Below are 23,677 nucleotides of genomic sequence, written 5' to 3'. Positions count from 1 at the left end.
TATGAGGTCTCCATGCAGTCTTCTCCAGGCTGAACAGCCCCAAATTCCTCAGCCTGTCTTCATAGGGGAGATGCTCCAGTCCTCTTACCAATTTCATGGCTTCCTCTGGAGGAGGAGCTATATTTTAGGCTAGGACATCTTTTAGTCCATATACTTAGTGACAGCTGGAAATAACAGGGCAGCAAGGACAGGGTTAGCATTGCTTTTAATTCTCAGATGTCTTAATTCTTTACTTCCCCTCAGTAAGCATCGGGAGGAATAAAAAACCTCAGCAGAATTCCTCCAAACTTTTTTTTATGCGAGGTCAAAACTTAATAATTCCAGGTGAAAGGGCAGTTCAGATATACTTTCATGGAGTAATTTTCTGTTCTTGAAGACACTTGTGCTTCGTCTTCTTTCAGTAACTAATATGTAGTATTGTAAAGCAGGAAGTAACTTCACAGAGAAGTGCTGACAGCTTATAAATCAGGTTTTCAGGTGTTGCACCCCACAGCATATGTACATAGGAAACCAGAACACACGTAGTACTTGGGATGAGTCTCCTTGCAGATTCAAATTTTAGCAGGTCGTGAAAATAACAGGGTTTGAGTCTTCAGTTTGGCAAAGTTGTGAGAGGCTGTTCTGTGTGTGTGACAGCCTCTCGAGGACATCAGCTGCATTGCATGGAACAGGCAAGTCCAGCACATCTTGGCATCTGCCAGCCCCAGCGGCCGAGCCACCGTGTGGGATCTCAGGAAGAATGAGCCCATCATCAAAGTCAGTGACCACAACAACCGGGTGAGTAGCTCCCCTGGGGCTGTGTGGGTGCTGGCAGAGAGGTCTGGGGTACTTCTTGGCCTGTAGGGACAGCTCACAGCACCCCTTCTTACATAGACACTGGTTTCTGGCTCAGTTTTCTCTTAAAAGGCTGTGTTTATGCAGAGGGATTGCCAGCATCATAAATGAAACAGGCAGATTGAAGCAAGGCAGGGCACCCAGATGTCCTATCAGGGTGTTAAGTTAGCTTTGAGAAAGCCCTTACTGAACTATTTGGGGCTACCATAAGAAATTTTTATTCAGCTAGTCAAAAATGACATTTTATGTGCTGGAGAGATGAGGCTACAGCTGATGTGCTCTGGGTGAGCACATTTTGTTTCACAGAGCAGGTGACGTCTGCTCAGACAGAGAGAGCTTCCTCCTTGGCATCACATGTGGGATCAGCACAAGGACTGAGCCCTGGCAGGACACAGGTGACTGATGGAGCTGTGGTCTGTGCTTCTGTGGTCTGGAGCAGGCTGAGCTGAGCTTGGAGAGGGCAAGGTCTGTGGTGGGCAGCACCACAGAGTGTGGTGCTGAGCAGGTTAAAGGGACTCTGCCTTGTGTACTTCTACCTGCTCCTTAGGCAGTAGAAATGTGGAAAAGGAGCCTGTTGTACTTGAGGAGGGGAGTGACATATTTGTGTAATTCTGTATTATTTTAAATGGAACATTGCTATAACAAACTTTGAGGATGTAGCAGGAGTTTAAAATGTAGCTTAGAAATGCTTATATGAAGTAACTGTTAACTGCACTGCTGCTTGGTCATTGCACTCTTCCTTGGATAAACTGTAACTCTTGATGTTTTATGTATTTGTTACCTAACATAACAGCAGCACAGTATGATGTCTTCATCATGTGGTTGTGGTCCTGTTACAGTGTTCACATGACAATGTGATGGCTTTTATTAGAATAGTAATGAAAATATTACAGCAAAAGCTTTCTCACATTAAAACACAGGACTGAAAAAGTCAGCACGACATCATCTCTTTGAGATGACCTTGGGAAACTAACTGCAAGTCTCACTCATTGAAATGAGGAGAATATCCCAACAAAATGCAGTCAGAAATAATGCCCAGAAACACAGCAACTGTGTCTTACTGTGCATGTAGGAACATTTGTCCTAGTTGATTTTTTTTTTTCACTTTAGTGCTGCTTAGTTATTTGATTCTTTGGCACAATGTTGTCCCTCAGATGCACTGCTCGGGCTTGGCATGGCACCCTGATGTTGCTACCCAGATGGTTTTGGCCTCGGAGGATGACAGGTTGCCTGTTATTCAGATGTGGGACCTAAGATTTGCCTCCTCACCACTTCGTGTTCTAGAAAATCATACAAGGTATGAGTCTTAAGCAGCCTCCTGCTCTGTGGTGTGTGCTCTGGTGGTGGCTGTGCACCAGTTTGTACATCTCAGTTCCCTGTGAAGGCTCACGTGGAGCTGGTGATTCCAGCAGCAAGCTGTACATAGCCTGGTACTTTTGAAGGGAACAAGCCCCAGAAATAAAATAAATAAATGAATGAATACTGCTCAAAGGCTCAAGCTACTAGTTTGTTTCTATGCTTTTTGAGAAGAGGGAGATGAGGTGCAGTTAGTAGTAGCTGATTTTTGCCTGAACAATGTCCTGAAGGTGCACCTGGGCTCATCACATCTGACCTTAAACAGTTTCTCTGCCCTTCAGTGCCCTAAATGCCTTAAATTTGGGTACAGTGGAAGATTTTGTTACATTCTTGTCCCTCCTCAATCATTAGTGAAGTTTTTTGTATTGCTCAAAACCAGTGCTTGATTTAAGGAGGGAGAACAGCAGTAAGTCGTCCTACCAAAACTGCTGCCAGTGGTTCTGCTGACTTGAATCTCCTGCTAATAAAAAGAAGCTGACAAACTTCAGTCACTGCCCTTACCTACAGGTTTGCACACTGTAAATGATACTGCAGGCAAACAAAACATTTTCTTACTCTGATGTCCAGCTCGTCCCATATAACTGCTGCATTTAATTTTCAGATACATTGTCTGTCTTCATACCTTTTAATGGGGGAAATAGAAAGCGTCTATATAAACAAATAAAGTGCTGATAACATTGGGAAATTTCTCCTCCTGTAGGAAGGAGGAGTGAGGAGGGCATTTTGAGGTGGGATGCTCAGCTAATGTAGAAACTTGGTTTATAAATATGCTTTATTTATCACTATTTTTCATTAAACTTTTTTTGCTTGTGACTTTCCATGCAGGGGTATATTGGCCATTGCCTGGAGCATGGCAGATCCAGAGCTGCTGCTTAGCTGTGGGAAGGATGCTAAAATTCTCTGCTCCAACCCTAACACAGGAGAGGTATTGTATGCACAGCACTTTAAATCTCTGTTCAGAGGTGGACATGCAGAGCACAAGTTGGAGTGCTTGCATTCCTAGGAATGATGCTTCTGTGGGATGTTTCTCCCTATCCTGAGTACTGGTGTTTGCTGTATGTGTCTTCTGAGCTTGTTCTCATGGTGCAGGGTTCCTTCCTATATTGTTATTCCATGTTTGTCCTTGCTGCTTCTCTCCTGCTGAGAGAAATAATGTCCCTGTTCTTTATAAGAGATGGAAGTGGCTCCACTGAAACTAAATATATGTTTCCTACCCTTTGTTTTGGGCCCAGTGTGGCTGGATCATTGGTGCAAGTGCCTTTGCCTTTTTCCTTCTGTAAGAACTTTTATTCGCGGGAGAGGGATTTTGTAGAATACTACAGGAATGGCAGATCAGCGAGAGCCACTCAAGTGCATTCCCACTCCACCCTTTTGGGCTTTCAAAGGGGATGCAGACCTGCTTTTCAGACAACTTGAGTGTTTGTCCCTAGGACCCAAGAAGGGCTTCAGGCTGGAGGGCTCCTTGCCTGCAGTGGCCAATAATCCTGAAGTGAGAAGTGTTTCTGAAATTCAGACATTAGCCCAAACATGCAAAAGCTGTAGGGTGGTAAATGAGTTATGAGCTGAATCCTGTGCTGTCACAAAGTTTTTACATGTGGATGAGTCATACTACATGTTTTTATCAAAAATAAAAAGCAGTTTCCTGGGAGACAGCATTTTGCTGACAGTTAGCCTTTTCTTCTGTGAGCTGCTCCTAGTTTGTGGTTAAATGATTGCTGTAAGAGGAGCTTGTCTGTTCCAGGGCACAAGAGGCTGTCTGCCCACAGTGCAGGTGTTACCTTTTCTAATTTTCCTGTGAAAGCAGACTTACTTTAGAGCCTGAACATCTCTCCATGTAGTGTGTAGAGATACCCCAAGTAGCTCTGAATAAGCTAGCATGAATGTCAGCAGCTCCCAGCTAGGACAGCACAGACATACGTGCATAATTTGACCTGTGTGGACTAAACAGAAGATATAATGGGAAGAGAAGGAAATGAAGAGGCTAAGGGAGTTGGAATTATTTAGCCTGGAGAAGAGGAGGCTCAGGGGAGACCTGATCACCCTCTGCAACTCCCTGACAGGAGGTTGGAGTCAGGTGGGGGTTGGTCTCTTCTCCCAGGCAACCAGCAGCAGGACAAGAGGGCACAGACTCCAGCTCTGCCAGGGGAGGTTTAGGTTGGATACTAGGCAGATATTTTTTACAGAGAGAGTGCTCAGGCATTGGAATGTGCTGCCCAGGGAGGTGGTGGATTCACCATCCCTGGAGGTTATCAGAGGGAGACTGGATGTGGCACTTAGTGCCATGGGCTAGTGACCACGGTAGAGTTGGACTTGATGATTTTGGAGGTCTTTTCCAACCTGGTTGATTCTATGAAACAGTGGTCTGATAATCTGCTGTTTGAGGATTGTCAGGGTTTGCCCAGTGTTAGTGTGTACTGTGATGTGGAGGCTGCTGGGGAGCAAGAAGAGCAGAACAGTCTCAGGGCAGGCAGGAGAATTGTTGCTATTGGACGAAGCTCTGATTTGCTGGACTTGGTTTTGCTGCCCAGGTGCTGTATGAGCTGCCCACGAACACACAGTGGTGCTTTGATATCCAGTGGTGTCCCAGGAACCCTGCGGTGTTGTCTGCGGCTTCCTTCGATGGGCGCATCAGCATTTACTCCATCATGGGAGGCAGCTCGGATGGCTTGAGGCAGAAGCAAGTTGACCAGGTATTGAGAAATGTCAGGGAGAGAAAGGGGGGAACAAAACCCAGGCTCCTGGGAAGCCTCCAGCAGCTGTGTGCTGTGCAGCCCTGCTTGCAGGAATACCAATTCAGTGCAAATAAATTATTATGTTTAGTTTATTGGAGTGATGTCACTTCTGTTTTTTTTCCCCCCACTCCTTTGTGTTATCAAAGCTTTCATCATCGTTTGGAAACCTTGATCCATTTGGCACTGGACAGCCTCTCCCACCCTTGCAGCTTCCCCAGCAGACTGCCCCACAGAGTGTTGTTTTGCCTCTAAAGAAACCACCCAAATGGATCCGGCGACCCATAGGAGCTTCGTTCTCGGTAAGCATGAGACATGGTTGGTCCAGGGAGGCAGGGAGATAGTGTTTAGCAGGTGCCACCACTTTAGGGGAGGGGAAGTTCAATATTGTTCCACGTTGGGAGAACTTCCCATTTGTCATTGTGGTGGGAGATGCTCAGGGCAGCTTCCAAACAGGGCACTTGGGACAGCAAAACAGCAAAACCCTGACAGAAATACTTGGGGAAAAGAAACATTGCCAACCAATATTTGGTTTGGTTTTGTTTTGGCATTAGGGCTTTGCTTTTATTTATGTGCAGTGCTTGCTTTGAAACAAACAAATAGACATTGGGTGGGGGGAATGAGACCAAACTGGGCAAGGCTTGAGTGTGGTCTAGAGCTGCTGTGTGAGTCAGGGTGGTGGAGAATACTCAGCTTAACTTTGATCAAAGTAGCAGGAGTGACTAGGTTCCTCCATGGCTGGTTGATTTGCAGAGGAGCCAGGTGAGGGGATGGCAAGGGCCTGCTCTTTTGAGAGCAGTCATCTTCTCTAGCTCCACCTTTGGCTTATTTCCTAAACCAACAAGTCATTTCTTTGGGGTCTCGTGGAGATTTTTAGCCTGTCTGCTTGAAATGGATTTCTTTGCTGAAATACTCCTCAATTTTCAGCATCATATGTCTGCTTATTCATGATCTGATGCACAAATTAAATGCAATTTTCTCCTGTCAAAGAGAAGTGATGTTGCCTAGCCACTGACTGGTGTGTCTTTTTATAATGGTGTTTATTCATCCTGCCTTTCCAGGAGCCAGCTGTCAGTCTTTTTCCTGGCTAGGCTTTTGGGTTTTTTAAATGTACATTTTGTCCTTTATTGGACTGGCCTGTGTAAACTAACTTTGAGCTATAGAATGAAATAATATTAAAAACTGCTCCTAATTTTTTCCTTGTGTTGACTTTACCTCTCCAAATGATGTCATAACATACTGTCCATCTCTGAGTGGGTTTTATCTGGTAAACAGCCTGACAAGTGCATTTATTTAACAGTGCATACGTTTCTCTGGTAATTGCATTGCAATATCCTGAGATACTCTGTTTATGCTGGGCACTGTACAGGCTCTCAGCTCTAGATCTCAGGTTCTGGTCAGTCTTTTGCCTGAGAAAAAGGAAGCACAGGAATAGCTGTGTTTATCAGTCTTTTTACATATGCATATCCTTATCCAGCAAGCTCCTTATATGCATAGAAATCCGGGCTGGTGGGGAAAAAAATCAGTGAGCTGATGTCAGGAGTGTTTGTCCACTGGATGATAGGCATATATATGCCAAACGAAATGATGTGCATACATATGTGTATGCATGTACTTTGTTATATATGTTGCCCTGTGTACTCTTATCCTCACATGTAGCATGTGTGCTTCAATTGCAGTTTGGAGGCAAGCTGGTTACATTTGAGAATGCCAAGGCTCAGCAGCAGCCAGGCATGGAGCAGCAGCTGCAGCACCATGTCTACGTGAGCCAGGTGGTCACAGAGAAGGAGTTTCTGGCCCGCTCAAACCAGCTGCAGGAGGCTGTGCAGTCTGAAGGCTTTGTCAGCTACTGCCAGAAGAAAATCGATATGGCCCTGGCTGACTTTGAGAAAAACGTGTGGGCCTTCTTAAAGGTAACAAGAGCCATCCAGGAGTTCCCTGCTGACTTGGAAGTGCTTCCTTCTGTACATTATGGTGTTTTAGCAGAAGCAATGCTGAGAGCCAAGAGGTGTAGGCTGTAGAAGTAGTACCCAGCAGAACAGAGAGGATCCTCAGGGCTCCAGAGGTGTTTGTGGGGTTCATGTGAAATCATGGTAGAGTCATAGAATAGAATCAACCAGGTTGGAAGAGACCTCAAAGATCATTGAGTCTAACTCTACCATCATTACTGGACCATGGCACTAAGTGCCACATCCGGTCTCTGTGGCTTTTGATATCCCCCATCAGTATATCTGTGTACAGGGAGCTGGTGAGAAGGAATAAAGCTTTAGGATAGCTTTAGATGGGCTTTCCAGTGCTCACTATGAGCATTTAGAGGTTTCCAAGTGCAGATTGTTCACCTTCAATAACAAGATTGAATCCTTGCCCACCTGCTCAGGTGCCCAAGTTACTGAAGACTTTTGCAGTTCTTTTTAAAGGGCAATGGATACAAATTGAAAGAGGGGAAATTTAGGTTAGGTATTAGGAAAAAGCTCTCTGCTGTGAGGGTGGTGAGACACTGGCACAGGTTGCCCAGGGAGGCAGTAGATGCCCCAACCCTGGCAGTGTTCACAGCCAGGTTGGATGAGCCTTGAGCAACCTGCTCTGGTGGGAGGTGTCCCTGCCCAGGGCACGGATTGGGGCTGGATGATCTGTAAGGGCCATTCCAGCCCCTATAATTCTGTGATTCAGTCCACTCAGTCATGAGCTCTCACTGGGTAATTTGTGTCAGTTGAGTAAAAAGCCTGTGAAGGAGAAAACGAAAAATTGTGAATTGCAATATATTCTTTAACTTTGCTTTAAAGGTGAACTTTGAAGAAGACTCACGTGTTAAATACCTTGAGCTCTTGGGATACAGGAAAGATGATCTGAAGAAGAAGGTAAATGTGCCTGGAAGTTGTGCTTGTATTAACTGCTTTACTTATGGATGTATCTGCACAACACAGCCTAAACCATTGATAATGTCATGTATAGTTAAGTACTCACTTACCTGTGGGACTGGAAGAACAATTACCAGTATCCACAGGCTATTCAATACAATAAACATTTTCATACAACATTATTTTCAATGTGTTTCCCAGCAGATAGTATTTATCAGTGCTGCAGCTCTCCAAAAAGCCATAATACAACTGTTCCCCATGGTGCCACAGCCTCTATTTAACTATGGCTGACTTGAGTAGGTGTGTTGCTTAAGGAATTCCTTTGTTCCAAAGGACACTAGAAATCTCCCTCTGCTCTTTAAATGTTGTCTAGATAAACATGTCTTGAGTGACTTCAGAATTCTTACAGCCAGCAGTTTGCTTTGTTAGATTCTTTTCATGAGCTGTGTGACCTTGCAATGTGGATGGATGTTCAGTGGAAATGTCAAAGCAGGCAACAGACTTTAGAGGTGTCTGCACCTCCATGCCCATTGCTGATCTGAAATTCTCACCCATCAAGAAGCTTTGATACTTACTGGTTCAAGCTATTCATGTAACTTTGTTGTGTGACATCCTTTTACTGTAGCATTATCTGGTTTTAGGCCTTCTGGTTGAAGAACATGTAGGCAATCTTCAGGGTATCATTAACTACCTTGGAAAACCTGGGATAGTCCTTTTTGTGGGAGACACCATTCATTTTTACAAAGAAAACCCAACCCAAAGAGGTCAAACCTGGTTACATTTCGAAAGGCAAAATTTCGATTACCAGGAACAAACTTGCACATCCTTACAGGGAGATACCTGCTGTGCCTTTTGGCTCTTTGCTGATTTCAGTGCTCTACTCAGGAACTGTTTATTATTTCTTCAGTTCTGTTGCAGTGGATTTGAATGTTCAGCTCATTTTCTTTGTATTGAACTAATGTTTTACCCAAGACTGACTCCATAAAACTGTCATTATGCTTCCAAATTAAATGTCCTTCAGGGCCAACTTAATATGATTACAGGAAAAAAAATCATGGTTTTGCTAACAGTCTGTTCTTAGCTTCTAAATTTTTGTGCATGACTCAATGGCAAACACAGCAGTGGAAATGCTGTTTTTGTAAAGCAGCTTTCAATTAGAAAATCCAGTTGAAACTTAGTAATGGGTCCTGCAGAGTGGCCTCATGAGACTAGAGCTCACTGCTGCTGTTGCTCTGGGTTTGAGATGACCTGTGCATGGGGAGAATGAGCATAGCTGAATGGAGTGGCCTTCAATGCCACTCAAGTGTTTGAGAAACACATGAGAGGAGCTGCAAGGACACAGTTTTATGTAGCTGTTTCTCAACCAAGCATTCCACATTTAAGTTGAATCCATGGGTTTTTAGTGCCAAGAAACAACATAAGACAGCTCATCTGAGAGTTTGTGATATCCAGATGATAAACTCATTAAAATCACAACTTGTTTGTCATATTATTGGTAGCGTAAGGAAAGCAAAATGGGGTCACAGATTTCAGCTTCTTGGAATAAGCTGTTAAGAACATGGAGAGGGGTTATCTTAAAACCTGTGATTCTCATCCAAGCCAAGTCCTGGATTTCTCCTTTTTATTGGAAACTAATGGCTAAAAAAGAAAGAGAAAACCATCTCCAGCAATTTGAGCTCAGCTTTATATCCAAACGAGCCCACAAGGGTAAAATAAAGCCTGCAATGCTCAATGCAGTAGATAACATTAGCAGCATTAGGAAACTCAGGCTCCCCAGTGCTGATCTCATGTATAAACTCTATACATTAAATTGCTGGTTTTCAGGGTCCTAATTGAATCTGAAGTCCTATTTGCTTTGCAAAGCAGTAAAATCTGGGCATTTTAACTCTTCTGTACCTTGGAAAATCCTACCCCAGGACTATATGCCTGATGTGCTTGAAACCACAGCTCCTGCTTCTCCTCCACAGGGATTGTCATTGCTTCATTTTCCCTCGCCAGAGCAGACAGAGGGTTTTGCCCCTCGTGTCCATACTGTTTTCATTACTGTGGTTTCCAGCAGCTCTAGCGAGGCTTCAGGCCCCTGAATTAACAATTAAAGGTTTAAAGGTATAGAGCAGCTGTTGTTTCCATCAGAGCTTGGGGGGTGCAGTGATCTTAGCAGTCAATCCATCACCAGATGGAAAAAAATGGCTTTAGTTTCATGTTAACTGTTCTGCAAGTGGCATAGTAGCTACATGTGCCAGCTTTGCAGTCAGAAATGGTGAGAGCTCTACTTCTCTAAAGGAAAAGGGTACTTACTTAAACCTTGGTTGCTTTCTAGATTACATCTGCCCTGAATAAAAATGGTCTTGCAGATGGTGTCTTGGGAGAGGTAAGCAAACACATCTATAATTCTGTGATTAATTTTATAATGCCATGGTAATGTGCAAAGTAAGAAAAATTTCTTTGTCCACTAGCTGTCCCAAAGTAAATCACAAATAATCCAGTTATTTTTCCACTCAGATGTTCCCCCTGTTATCAATGAAGGGCTCTCAGTCAGAGTTTAATTCAGGGTCTCACTGGTGTCCCTCCACTTTCCTTTTTGCTGCCTGTGTGTTGACGCTTTGTGCTGCCTGGCAGCTGATTTCAAGAGCAGGACCTTCACCAGGCTTTAAAAAATGCAAGACTGAGTGTGTAGTCCCAAAACACTTCTTAGCAGAGATAATTACAGTTCAGCCATTGCCCATTGTAATTGCAGTGGCCTTAGTCTACAGCAGGACTGCATTGCTTTTGTGCCTTAGCCAGTGCAGATGTCATCTGTCATTAGTTGCCTAATGGGGAAGAAAAGTTTTATTGCAAGATGAAAACAGCACAAGGCACTGTGTAATGGCAAAGAGCAAGGAAACAGGGACCTCTCCCATGTCTGTGGTGTTCAGTGCATTTCTGTGATTTGCAGTCTGGTTCTAACTGTTGCTGGTGGGAGGGTAGCTCTACCCTGCAGTGCAGAGTGTTTCTTCCTCTCTTGCTGGCTCCTTTTTTATGGCATCTTCTCTCTGCTGAAGGCTTCTGCAGACTCTGATGGATCTGTGCTGAACGAGGGAGAGGAAGGCCAGGCTACAGAGGAGCAGTTCTTGGGAGAGGTATCTGTTGCCCTCTACACTAACCTTGTTAACCTCACCATTGTTACCTAGTGCTGAGGATATGTGCAAATAGAAAAAGTTATTTAGAATGGTACAAGTTGCTTGAGATTTTTCTCATCAGCCTCAGACATCATGTGAATTGATTTTGGTAGCAGTGAAGAACAAGCTCATTTTAAATGAGTCCAATTGGCACCAGACTCAAGGACTTTATTTTGCCATCATTTTCACTCTGACATTTCCCTGACACATATTAAATTATTTGCTGCCACAGCTCTAATGCTGCTTTTTTTTCCCCTTTCCTCCTTCCCTCTGGTTGAATATTACCAAGCAAACATGATGCCCTGTTTCTAGGTATAAGCCTTTGTAGTGATGCAGCTGTGCTGCTGGAAAAGAGGGAGAGAATTTTTTCTCTGCATTGCTCCCACCAATGTCACAGTGCCATCCCATCCCCTTTGCACTGAGCAGAGGGTAGTTAGCTACTTTGTCAGTGTTTGTTGCAGCAGTTCAGCCAGGTTTATCCCAGGCAGTCTGTGCTCAACCATGTCTGCTTTTGGGATCCTACAGCTTTAGTTCATTACTGCTCATTTGAACAGCATTATTTTCAGCCCTGTGTTCGAAATACAGGGACAGACCTATAATTAGCACTAAAGACCCAGCCTCTCCCCTGTGAGCTCAGTAGCACCAAAAATATTGGTATCAGTGTGTGAACTGGCCAACCTCATTCCCTCAGTCTCCTTTCTGGGTTAGAATTTGAGCTGTTAGTCCCAAACTAGCTATGCTCCCTGTGCTTGGTGCCTGTCTGCAGTTGTCTGTGGAGATGAGGACAGTGGATTAAGGCTCATGCATGTTGGAGTGGTGCACTTGACTCCATATAACAAGCAGCTGATTAAGAACAATAAACCAGAGTGCTCTCCCTTAGGTGCTTGGTTGCTTGTTAATTCTTTAGGCAGTGTAGTGGCAGACACATGGATCTGACTGTATGAGGATTTTGCTGTATGGAGTCATGCATAGATGTCCTAGATGTCTCATAACAAACATTTCTTCTAGGAGAGAATTCACAGCTAAACGTGATGTTAGCCTACCAGCATGGATGGTAAATACTTGTGAGACTGGCCTGAAGCCACTGATGGTGCATTGGGGTGTGCTGTCACATAAACTAACTGGATGGGCACATTATTCCTGTGATATTCACAACATCCTCTCAACTGATACCAAACACACATCACATGTTATCTGGCAGTAGAATAATTTTCCAGACTCTACCTCCTTTCATGAGCCAAACATAAAGCTCATTTCAGACTTGCCTCCCCATCCAAATGCCTGGCTTTGGTAGACTCTGTACTTCATGCTCTGAAGTACAGTTTCACTAATCAGCATTCAGGCAGGGTGTTCTCAGCAGACCTGTGAGACTGTATGTACTAGAGCAATGGCTTGTGGCAGAGGAGGCAGTCTGTGCATCAATTTCTGTGCTCTTCTGAGGCTCCACTGTGAAAATTGATGGCAGAGAGAGACTTCCCTCTTGGTGGTGTTTTTTGTTATCGAAAGGTTTTGTTTGAAATCCCAAAATCCAAGTACTTGCACAAAATGGTCTTTATCTTAATTTCTGGGGGAGTTTTATAAAAAAGCAGTTTCTGTCCCCTGAGCACTTCTGTACTGAGTACAAAGTGCTTAAGTCTGCATGATCTGTGCTGGACTTGTGTTGAAAATTAAGCATGTGTTTGTGTGTAATTTGCTGAATTAAACTAGGGTGTATGCCTAGTGCAGTGTTTCAAGGATGAGCTGGAAGTACAAGCAGAGCAAAGAGGAACCCAGGTAGCATTATGCTAAACTGTTCTTGTTAGGGGTTGAAGTTGAAAGAGGATGGAAGGGAGAGGCTGTGGCTGTTGTTTTGCTTGGAGTGGGTTGTGTGTATATGGGCATGGATACATGGATGCAAGTCAGTACCCAGGAACCAAGTGTCTAGTTGCTGGTATTTGTAAGATAAGGTATAGTAAGTAAAGCAAAAGCCACACAGACAAGAAAAGAAAAGCAAAACAACGAATTCATCATCACCTCCCATGGGCAGGAGGTGTTCAGCCATCCCCAAAACAGCAGGACTCCACCATGTGTGACAGTGATTTGGGAAGGCAAACATCATCACTCCAAACATCCCCCTGCTTCCTTCTTCCCACAGCTTTATATTGTGCTGAGCATAAAGTCATATGATCTGGAATATCCCTTGGGTCAGTTGTGGTCAGCTGTCCCAGCTGTGTCCCCTGCCAAGATCTTGTCAGGGTGGGCTGAGAAGCAGAAGAGGCCTTGATGCTGTGCAAGCACTGCTTAGCAATAACAGAACATCTCTATGCTGTCAACACTGTTTCCAGCACAAATCCAAAACACAGTCCCATCCTAGTTACTGACAAGAAAATTAACCTTACCCCAGCCAAAACCAGCACACAGGGAAGCTTCCCTTCTAAGTTAATGGTCTCTGGAGCAACTGGTAGTCTGAAGGTCTAACTTTAACTTGTAATGGAAGAGCCATAAATTTGTTAAATGTGTGTGTATTCCAAGTGTTTGCATCATCTCAAGTATTATGCTTTTCCTTTCTCTTAGAGGCTGAAGGACCATAAACAAGAAACTGAAGATTTGGGATCTGCAAAGACAACATTTAACATTTCTGTTAGTGGAGGTAAAAATAAATCCTTGATTTCATTGTATGTGCTGATATTTATAAATACTGATGTTGACCCTGGTGCTCCAGTGAGAAGACAATTTCTGCAAAGATTTGGAAGGGTTAGAATGACTTGCCTTTAACTGCATTCATTTCACAGCAATTCAGGTCTTGAAAATACACTTCTTTTAAGGAAAGAAAGAAAGTACAGAACACTTGTGTACCACACTCCTGAAATGCAGCTGTCTGAGTAGTTTCTGATACAAAAGAAGACACACCTGATCAGGGATGAGGTGCTGGCATCACTGTTTGTTCAGAAACTCCCAGGGCATTTGAGTAACACAGAAGCCATTGACCCCTGTCTAGCTTTGACTTTTTCTCACACTGTGTGCAAGGTAGTTTTTTCAGAGGTCATTTAGACCTCTACCATCTTGCTCTGCTGCAAGGTAAGTAATACCTGACAGTGCCTCCTGTGATGTGGCTGTGACTTAATGTTTGTGACTGGAGATGAACTTACTTGGGCATCCCTGTGAGTTTGGAAGCAGGATGGTCTGCAGACAGCTTTGTGCAGTGTTGGACAGAATCACCTGCTGTTGCATCTCTAAGTGACTGTTGTGCCACCATTTGCAAACACTCCTCTCTCACTGCAGATGTGGATGGTCTGATCTCCCAGGCCCTGCTGACAGGGAACTTTGAGAGTGCAGTCGATCTCTGCTTACATGACAACCGCATGGCTGATGCCATTATCTTGGCCATCGCAGGAGGGCAGGAGCTGCTTTCTAGGACACAGGAGAAGTACTTTGCTAAGATGCAGAGCAAAATTACCAGGGTATGTTTTATCAGTTAAGAGCTAACATGCATGTATGATTTTGGCAACTCCCGTTTTTACCTTCAAAGTTTTCTTGCCATTTTATACATTTATTTCTGTGAGAAGTTAGTAAGTCTTCAAGTCATCTGAAAATTTCATAGAACCATAGAATTTTAGGGGTTGGAATGGACCTTAGAGATCATCTAGTCCCAACCCCCTGCCCTGGGCAGGGACACCTCTCACCAGAGCAGGTTGCTCAAGGCTTCATCCAGCCTGGCCCAGCCAGGCCCTCCCTGGGCAACCTGTGCCTGTGTCCTGCCACCCTCACAGGAAAAACCTTCTTCCTAACATCTAACCTAAATTTCCCCTCTTTCAATTTGCACCCATTGCCCCTTGTCCTGTCACTGCAGCTCCTAACACAGAGTCCCTCTGCAGCTTTCCTGGAGCCCCTCCATGTATTGAAAGGCTGCTATTAGGTCTCCACACAACCTTCTCTTATCAATTTCTGTAACTCTTTTTTAATGTATTGATAAGAAAAGGAACACCACCTGGGTATCACAAGAGTATTATTTATCTCACCTCCAGTGTCTGAGTTGTGTATATACTAATAGGTTCTCAGCAGTGAAGATAATTATCTTGAGCAGGACACATTCTATTCTGTTATTTTGTCATATTTTTCAAGAGTCACACATGACCCATGCTCAGGGCCAGCAGCATTTTGTTGGTTTCTGCCTGTGATCAGTTTTAACAGGTTTTGCTGATGCTTTGTTTCAGTGACTGCATGGAAGAGAGCAAAGTATGCCCAGGGTAGATCAATCTCCCTTTGTCTAGGCGACAGTGTGTTATGCCCTGTGGTTATTATTTTCAGCTTTTTTTGCAGTGCTGATGCTGCTCATTCAAGTCTTTCTTCTTTACTGCTGACATGAGAAAGTAGCAACAGGAGGATGAAACAGGAGAAGTGGCTTTCAAAGAACACAGGACAATTGGTTTAGCCAGGATGGCTGCTTTTAGAGGAGGGGACAAAGTTGCTCATAGTAATTTTTTACCAGTCCATTGTCCAAGAAAGGTGTTTTATACAGTACTAGGAGTGGGTATGTATATATATGTACAAAGTGGGTATGTCTTAAGTGTGCCCTCTTGGAGCAGGGTTGAAGGCTGCAAAACACTGTCACTGGAGGAGTTAGGGTATGCAGCACCACAGGCTAGGGTCTGTAAATGGGATTTTTCAGGTCATTGCCAGCAATCCAGCTTGAGATAGGAGCAATTTGCCCTTCCAGTACTGGATAAGTGCAAAAAGGAAAATATCAAGTATTAATATCGTAGAATACCTTCCCGTGTCCCCAGTTACTTTCCTGCCTTTGGCTTCTAATCAGAGAAAGGAGAATTTATAGCATATGAGAAATTTCTTCACTGTAGTTAGTCCTTTGGGACAAGGTATTTTCATGGAGAGCTGACCAGTTATCTGTGCCTGTGCTAACAAGCAAGCGTTGACCTTGTAGTTAGGATCTGGCATTTGTTGTTCCCGTGTGTTTTGTTCTTTCCTGGTCCCAAACTGCAAACTTACTGCTTGTTCAGCTGTTCCTGAGCTTGAAGTCTTGGCATGGCAACAGGGCTTAGTTCACTAAATAGCAGCATAGCTGCCAAGTCTGTCTTTTGTCTGAAGCAAAATAACTGGAGGCAGAGTTTGAGGAGGAAAAAACTGGAATGCTGTTCAAGGGGCTTGTGGACAGGCAGTTTGAGTGTTTGAGTAAAGAGGAGGGACACTACAAGCATCTCTGGTTGATAAGACAAGGTTATGTGGAGATCTCATAGCACCATCCAGGATCTGAAGGGGCTAGCAACAGTCCCAGCTAGTGGAGTTCTGTGCATTTTGTTCTTGCCCATTTTGTAGCAAGAACAGTTGACCTGTGTGTGTTGTCTGAGCTTGTTTTATGATTTTCACTCTACTCCTTCTGGAGTAAAACATACTCTTGAGCAGCTGTTGAGCTGCAGTGCAGTATCTGTTGTGACCCTGGATACAGTGGGGATGGGCAGACTTGAACAAATGCAAATTATACTGTATCTTAAAAAACCCAGAGGAAATCCTGCCAAGATCTTAACTGTGGTTTCTCTCCTTCTGGTCTAGCTCATCACTGCAGTGGTAACGAAGAACTGGAAAGAGATTGTGCAGTCTTGTGACCTGCAGAATTGGAGAGAAGCTTTGGCTGCTGTGCTCACTTATGCCAGGCCAGATGAGTTTGCAGGCCTTTGTGGTAAGGACACTTTACAGATTGGATGTGATTTATTCTACTTCCAGCCAAACGACACTTTGCCAGGACTGTTCTCCTTTCAGTATACTGTTGCAATGCCTTGCTGGCTGCTTTCATGGATAATATAGCTCCTCAGTCCTGCTGCAGAGGAGGAGAGAAACCAGCCTTTGGGGTGCTGCATTGCCAGGACATTCCCTGATTTTCTGTGCACAGAGCTCAGACCCTTCTGAGCAGCTGTGTCCTGGTATTGCCTGTGCAGTGCATAGCTGCTGGTCTCTTACCATTTCAGATGGGCAATAGGGACCAGTGTCTTGGACTGTTTGCACATGAGATGCAAGTAGAAGTGTTTCAGGGAAGCACTTCACTGTTCTTTCCCAGTATCAACTTGGACTTCTTGGGAAGAGTCCTTTTTGACAGGCAGTGAGCATCCCTGCCCTTGTGTGCTGGATGGCAGACAGCTAGCTGGGTTTAACCCACAGGGAAGTGACATTGCCAGTAGCTATGTGCCTGACACCCTGTGCCTTCAGACACCAGCCATGGTGTCTGGGGAGGTGTGTGACTCATCTGAGCACACATCAGCTCACAACAGTATCGTGGCTTTGCTCACAGTTGCACACTCAGGTCACACTCCTGCAGTGAGGGACTGCAGAAGTGGGTGGTGGAGGGGAGAGTCAAACCCTGGCCTCTTGTCCTTTGTCACATTGGCAGATGGACTGTGCCCTCTGGTGCATCTCAGGTTTGCAGTAATTTGACAGCTTCTTGCTGCCATGACAATAACTGTCTCTGAAGTGCCCTGGACTCCTGTGAGATAATGTGTGCTGGACACTGGAGTATGTCCTTACCAACAGAGCCCAGAGGCAGCATTGCTTTTCACTGCTGAGCAGAGAAACAAGAGGTGTTGTAAGCTTCAGCAGTGATGGGGAGGGATCACTGAAGTGATTCACCAGCATCTTTGTCATATTTTATCTAGATCTCTTGGGTAGCAGGCTGGAGAATGAGGGGGACAGCGTTCTGCAGACACAAGCTTGTCTCTGTTTCATTTGTGCCGGCAATGTGGATAAACTCGTTGCTTGTTGGACCAAAGTTCAGGATGGAAACAGCCCCCTGTCCCTTCAGGTTGGTGATTCTTTTAAGAAAGGTGTTGGAAGTAACACACTGTGATCATTTGGTGTTTGAATCAAATGATGTATTGTAGAGCTTTGCTGTCTGATAGCTACATGTCTATCAAGCTGCTTGTCTATCAGGGTGCAAGCCTTTTCCTCCTGGAATTGGGTGGCTTTCCTAAAAATAACACATGAATATGATGCTGGAAAATGTGTTGCGAAGCACAGTAGCCCTCGTGTTTGCTCCATTCTTTGGGTAGTTGTGTTAGTACACTTCTTGTGTAAAAAGGCAACTATAGGGCTTTAGAGTAAAGAAGAAGGGTCTTTGAATGCATCCTTTGCAGTTAGGGAATACTTGGACATTTCTACTTTTGGATGGCCTAGATGTTCAGGAGAAGAAATCTAAAGAATTAGAATTAAGTCTGGAGGGAAAACTGTAGGAAGGTTCTCATGAGAGTTTTCCCTATGGGGTTGCACATCCAGGGCTTGGTTTCCAGCAGTGAAATATATTGCATGTAACAAATATCTTGGAGGAATAGGATTGATGAGTGGAATGAAGCAATTATGGAATAATTTTATAGCACAATCTTAGTTACTTCCATCTGTTCAGGGCCTTTTGAAGGACCAGTTTTAGAAAGCACTTAAAGTAATGTTACTTAGTGGTGCTGTGAGTCTCTTGTTTAGCTAATTGAAGGAACTGCAGTGTGTATGAGCTTTGCTTCACATTATTAACTCTCTCCAGTTTTGAATTAGCAAAGCTTCTTGATTTTGAGGGCTTTATATCCATATTTACCTTCAGTTTCAATTTGCATTTTGGTTGCATTACTTTTTTCTCTAAAATTGAAAAGTAATTGCTGAAGTCATAATTAGGTTGCTTGTTTACTATGATGTGGAATTGCAGAAACTTGTAGAAGCTGTTGGTTATCATGATTTTTTTCCTTTTGTTATTAACTTGCCTTTTTTGAAGTGCTGATTTTGAAAAACGAAAATCATAGATTCCTAGAATTTTAGGGGTTCAAATAGACCTTAGAGGTTATCTAGTCTCAGCCCCCTCCTACCTCCCTGGGCAACCTGTGCCAGTGTCTCACCACCCTCACAGGAAAAAACTTTTTCTTAATATCTAACCTGAATTTGCCCTCCTTCAATTTGTACCCATTGCCCCTTGTCCTGTCACTGCAGCTCCTAAGAGACAGTCCCTCTGCAGCTTCCCTGAAGCCCCTTCAGATCCTGGAAGGTGCTATGAGGTTTCCACACAACCTTTTCTTCATCAAAATGTTTTATAAAGCAGGCACAAAGCAGTTCTTATTCGTGATGTGTGGTTAAAATCCTTGTAAGATTTTTATAGGGGATTGCATGTTAATTTTGGCCAATGAATATTGGTAGTATCTTTCAATATAAATACAGTGAGAGTAAGAAAAATATGAGGAAAATGAGCAGAAAATGTTCCTGTAATTTAGGACCAAGAGGAAACCCAACCAAGACCAGCTCTGGTGTTTGGGGATATGAAAGAAAGGCAAGATGTAGAGTATTCCTTGTGAATCAGTCCTCTACAGCAGTGGTTAGCCATGGCCCTACTTCACTTGGTTGTAATTACCTGGGGGTGTTTTTTTTCCCCTGATCTTTCAGGATTTAATAGAGAAAGTCGTAATCCTGCGCAAAGCTGTGCAGCTCACCCAGGCTGTGGACCCTAATGCTGTGGGGGCCCTTTTGGCTGATAAGATGAGCCAGTATGCCAACCTCCTGGCTGCTCAGGGAAGCCTTGCTGCAGCTTTGACCTTCCTCCCTGCAAACACCAACCAGGTATGTGTGAACAGGTATACTTCAAGCCAAGGTCTCTGCACGGTGCAGTTAGACATCAGGACGTGCACCTCAGGGTGTGATGGGTCAGGCTGTTTCCCCTCACCCTGCACAGCACCTGCTGAGCTGGCAGAAACACACAGCCACCTTCTGCTCCCTCTTCATTTCACACCCTTGTCCCTGCAGCCAGTGACTGCCAAAGGGTGTCCATCCTGCAAGGCAGACGTGGCAGATGAAATATGTACCTTGACATTTGGCTATTTACTTTTAGTTTCTCATTCTCCATCAGCTGATACTTGGCTGCTTTGGGAATGAGGTAGGCACATGTAAGGCAGTTCCAATGGCCCCATGTCTCATGCAGAAAAGACTTACTCCAATCAAATGAAGCAGTGCAGGTTTCTGAGAGGGTGTGTGGCCAGTCAGCCTCTTGGTGTGATGCACTGGCTGACAGGCAGTGCAGTTAACCTTCCTTCACTGTCCTTTTCTGATGGCAGCCGAACATCGTGCAGCTACGGGACAGACTTTGCAGAGCCCAAGGGGAGCTGCCAGTGGGACAGGATGGCCCCAAGGGACCATATGAGAGAGAGCCCATGCCCAAAGGACGAGCTGGCCCCGTGGCTGGACGGATGCAAGCACCCCAGGCTCCAGGCCAGCAGTATTACCAGCAGGTAAGTGTTTTTTGCCACCACAGCAAGCTGCATCTTCCCATTACAGCTGCTTAAGTTCTGGAGAGTGATGGATATAATTTCATTCCTTTCTCTCGATCACACCTCTACCTTGTGGTAAAAATCATTGATGTTTCCTTTCAATCAGTACAGATGCCTCCTTTACTCCTCGTGTGCATTGCACACCTCGTCAAGTAGCTTACTTCTGAAGATTAGGTGTTTTCCCTCTTTGAAAATGTCCTTCAGTGCCAAGAACAGCTGTGTGGGAGAGCAGTGCAGGAGTTTTCTGTTCTTCCTCTCATAGTCCCTGATGCTGTCCCATTCCTGCAGGCCCTGGGGGTTGTTCATGCTGCTCAGCAGCTTCTTCTGGAGCTGATTATTCCTGCCCCCAGCCCTGATCTGACATTGGCTGCAGAAGTTGCTGAGCCATGGCAATAGCAAACTGAGGGCATGTTTCAGCAGCTGTGGGTACAGCCTGCTATGAAAACACCTTCCCAGCCAGGTGTAAAGGGGCATAAGCAGGTCTGGGCTGAGAGTGAGCTGCACTAGAAGAAAGACCTGGTGAGTATGAGACTAATAAGGGAGAGGAGAAATGGGGAATGGAAATGTCCTGGTTTTATCTCTAATCTGAGGATGACACTGCAACAGAACACACTGGCCATCACCACAGTGTGGTGTGGTGGGCAGGTTAGGCTGTGTGCATGCTCAGAGAGCATGGCCAGGTCTCTAATCCCTCAGCACAGTGCTGCAGCTCATCTGGTCTTGCTGTACAGAGGGGCTCTGGGCTGGGCTTTTCTGAGAGCAGAGCTGTATCAGTGCTGCAGGTGTTCTCCTTACACAGAGGAGATTGGCACAAGCAGAGCTGTGTGTCTGTGCTGCCCTCAAGCACTGCCTGCCATAAAAACGGGGCAGGGAAGAAGAAGGGCTGAAAGATTGGGGGGAGTTGGGAGTTCTGGATGTCAACAATAGTGTGCCTCTGCCTTCTCTCCAGGGTGTTAGCAATGTAGATTTCAGAAAGGATAAAGCTTTCATCCAAGATTACCTTGCTAACACCATTGCCTATGGGTTTAAATGCATCATTGTCAGTAATCAACTCTACTATCCTGTCTGTGTCCTTGGCTTCCTCCTTGTAACCAATGAGTTGCCTTGAGAAGCAATGCTCTGTTTCCCCCATTTGGCTGTGGAGAATAGCAGCTCTCCTCTAGATGGAAAGATCTTGGAAAGGCTTTTTTGAAACACAGTTTCCTCTTTCTCCTACTGTTTCAGGAATGTCTCAAGCTATTATTTCAGCCAGCCCTGCTCACTAATAAAAGGCTGGGTCTATCACAACCCCACGAGCACACTGAGTGAGTTACCTGCTGTGTTCTTGGCTTTTCAGGGAGTTAATTCCCAGCAGGAAGAGCTTGATGGGGACAGATGTGATGTCAGAAAAGTGCCCAGCAGTATGCTGATGAACCAGAATGAAGAAAAATTACATATTTGAGTTTGACTTCATTTTAAGAAAGTATATGCATAGGACTTAGTCAAGCCTGAGGCAGCCTTTGTTTAATTGCTGTCTCAAATAGGAATGTATACTTAAAACCTGGATTCCTTTCAGCATAGGTTTTTTGAACCCTCTGTTTCATCTGAATAAACCAGGCATGAAAGGGAGTGAAAAAACCTTTCAGATGACTCCAGCGATGAGCTATGCAGACATTAACAGTGGTTGTTGTACAGTTGACTGCACCATTAGCCTAGCACTGTGTGGGGTTAGAGACACATATATTGAAGTCAGCTTAACCCAGCCAGGGCTGCAGGGGCACAGCTTCCCTCTGCCTGTGCCCAGCATCTTGCTTTTGGTCAGCATGTCCTCTTCTTGCTCATGGATGCCACAGGCATAGGAGGTTCTTAGTTTCTGCCCCATCAGAAAGGCAGAAGTGGTCTCATGGAACTGAAGGACTTTGGAGCATCAAAGAAGGAAGATAGAGGAAAGGAGCTAAAGGAGACTGGCTGGGAAGCAGTTACCATTAGGATGTGTACTTGTGCATGTACAAGAGCTGAATATCAGATTTTTAACCTTTTTTAATTCGTCTTAAGCTCAATTTAAACAGAATGCTGTAGTGTAGGACAGTGTGTTTGAATTTAACATGGAACCTGGGACTTGCAGCTGTGGTTAGTGATGCTCAGTGTCATGGACTAATGGCAGGGGACTGCTTCTGCAGCAGGAAAATGTGATGAGAGACCTGGCTCACTGGCACATATAACACTGCACTTGCTCCACAGCCTGTAGTAGCTGCACCTCTGCTGTGCTTCGTCTTCACTCTGCAATTCACTTTGGCACCAGTGCACGGTGATTTTGTCTGTCTTGAATGCACTTTTCCTTCTTCCTCTGAGATTTTTATGGCTGTTACAAGTGCCAGCATGCAAACCTTCTTGCCTTCACTTCTTTGCATCTCGTTTTGTGAAACCCTTTAGACTTTTTTATTGTTTTGTTTTCCATGATTGGTATTTCTTTGTTCGATTCAGGTTAGAATTGCCCCTACTGTCACTACCTGGAGTAACAAAACTCCTACTGCCCTTCCCAGCCATCCTCCTGCAGGCTGTCCCTCTGACACACAGGTATAACCTTCATTATTCCTCTCTGAGCCCCTGCTCCACCCCAGTATGTCCCCTGGTGTAGTCTGGGTGCTTGACACAGTCTGGTGCAGATAGACAGAAGGAGCAGCTTCCACATGTGCTCTAGTTTTGCTCCTCTGCACCTTGTTACTTCTTTTTCCATCAATGCCCAGATGAATGGCTCTGGAAAGCCTTGAGTGGGAGCTCAGTGTGACCTGAGCCTTCCCAGCCCTTGCCCCACACTGGAGTATTTGAAGTATGATGATGTTTTTCCTGTTCCTCTTTTCTGTGGAAATTAGAGGCTTCGGAGTTAACGTTGAAGTTGTTCAGTTGAAAGCTGTGGATGTCAGGGTGCTCCTCAGACTGCCTGAATACCAGGCAGTGCTGGCAAGGACCTCTTCCTTGTGCAGGAAGGTGTTTGCTACTCTGCTTGCTGCCCAAGTCACTGCACATACAGGCTGTGCTTTCAGTGTTCTGCTGAGTGCCCTAGGGCACTGGGGTGGTTGGAGGCATTTGCCCCTGTGCTGGTGGTTCTTCCAGGGAATGTGGTTTCAGACCTTGAAACATGAATTGGTCATTTTGTTACAGTTCTGATTCAGCACTTCATTACCATTGCTGACTAAATTCTTTCTCTCCCAACCATTTTTCCTGCAATTTTTTTTTTTTATAGGGAGACAACCCACCTCCTCCAGGGTTTATCATGCCAGGTGCTGTTAACCCCAACATGCCACCACAGCAAGCTGCATCTTCCAATTACAGCATGTACTCACAAGCAGGGACACGGCCAACATACCCACAAAGTGAGTAACAGCAGCTTCCCTTCTCCTCCCTCCCACCAGCAGAGATGAAGCTGCATTTACTTGGGGATAACTAGTCCCTTGCTTGAGGTTGGAAGTGTTCAGACCAAGCCAGTC

General features: G+C 44.8%; 1 protein-coding gene across 4 annotated transcripts in view; it reads left to right on the top strand.

Annotated features, from left to right (window-relative positions):
- SEC31A (SEC31 homolog A (S. cerevisiae)) overlaps window positions 1-23,677 on the top strand; it is a 42,755-nt gene that overhangs the window by 5,385 nt on the left and 13,693 nt on the right. For 3 of the 4 annotated variants that reach the window (XM_009083005.1, XM_009083004.1, XM_009083003.1), the window contains exons 5-18: window positions 637-777; window positions 1,989-2,131; window positions 3,016-3,115; window positions 4,719-4,880; window positions 5,069-5,221; window positions 6,599-6,832; window positions 7,703-7,777; window positions 13,489-13,564; window positions 14,197-14,375; window positions 16,480-16,606; window positions 17,574-17,719; window positions 19,333-19,506; window positions 19,998-20,171; window positions 23,434-23,563. In XM_009083005.1, coding sequence (XP_009081253.1) covers window positions 637-777; window positions 1,989-2,131; window positions 3,016-3,115; window positions 4,719-4,880; window positions 5,069-5,221; window positions 6,599-6,832; window positions 7,703-7,777; window positions 13,489-13,564; window positions 14,197-14,375; window positions 16,480-16,606; window positions 17,574-17,719; window positions 19,333-19,506; window positions 19,998-20,171; window positions 23,434-23,563 — 2,014 coding nt within the window. Of the gene's footprint in view, window positions 1-636; window positions 778-1,988; window positions 2,132-3,015; window positions 3,116-4,718; window positions 4,881-5,068; window positions 5,222-6,598; window positions 6,833-7,702; window positions 7,778-10,097; window positions 10,149-10,818; window positions 10,897-13,488; window positions 13,565-14,196; window positions 14,376-16,479; window positions 16,607-17,573; window positions 17,720-19,332; window positions 19,507-19,997; window positions 20,172-23,433; window positions 23,564-23,677 lie in introns of all 4 variants that reach the window. The other variant, XM_009083002.1, reaches the window with a different exon arrangement.

This window comes from Acanthisitta chloris, unplaced genomic scaffold (assembly GCF_000695815.1).
Source record: "Acanthisitta chloris isolate BGI_N310 unplaced genomic scaffold, ASM69581v1 scaffold15209, whole genome shotgun sequence".
Taxonomy (NCBI): domain Eukaryota; kingdom Metazoa; phylum Chordata; class Aves; order Passeriformes; family Acanthisittidae; genus Acanthisitta; species Acanthisitta chloris.
This window is presented reverse-complemented; position numbering and strand designations above follow the sequence as displayed.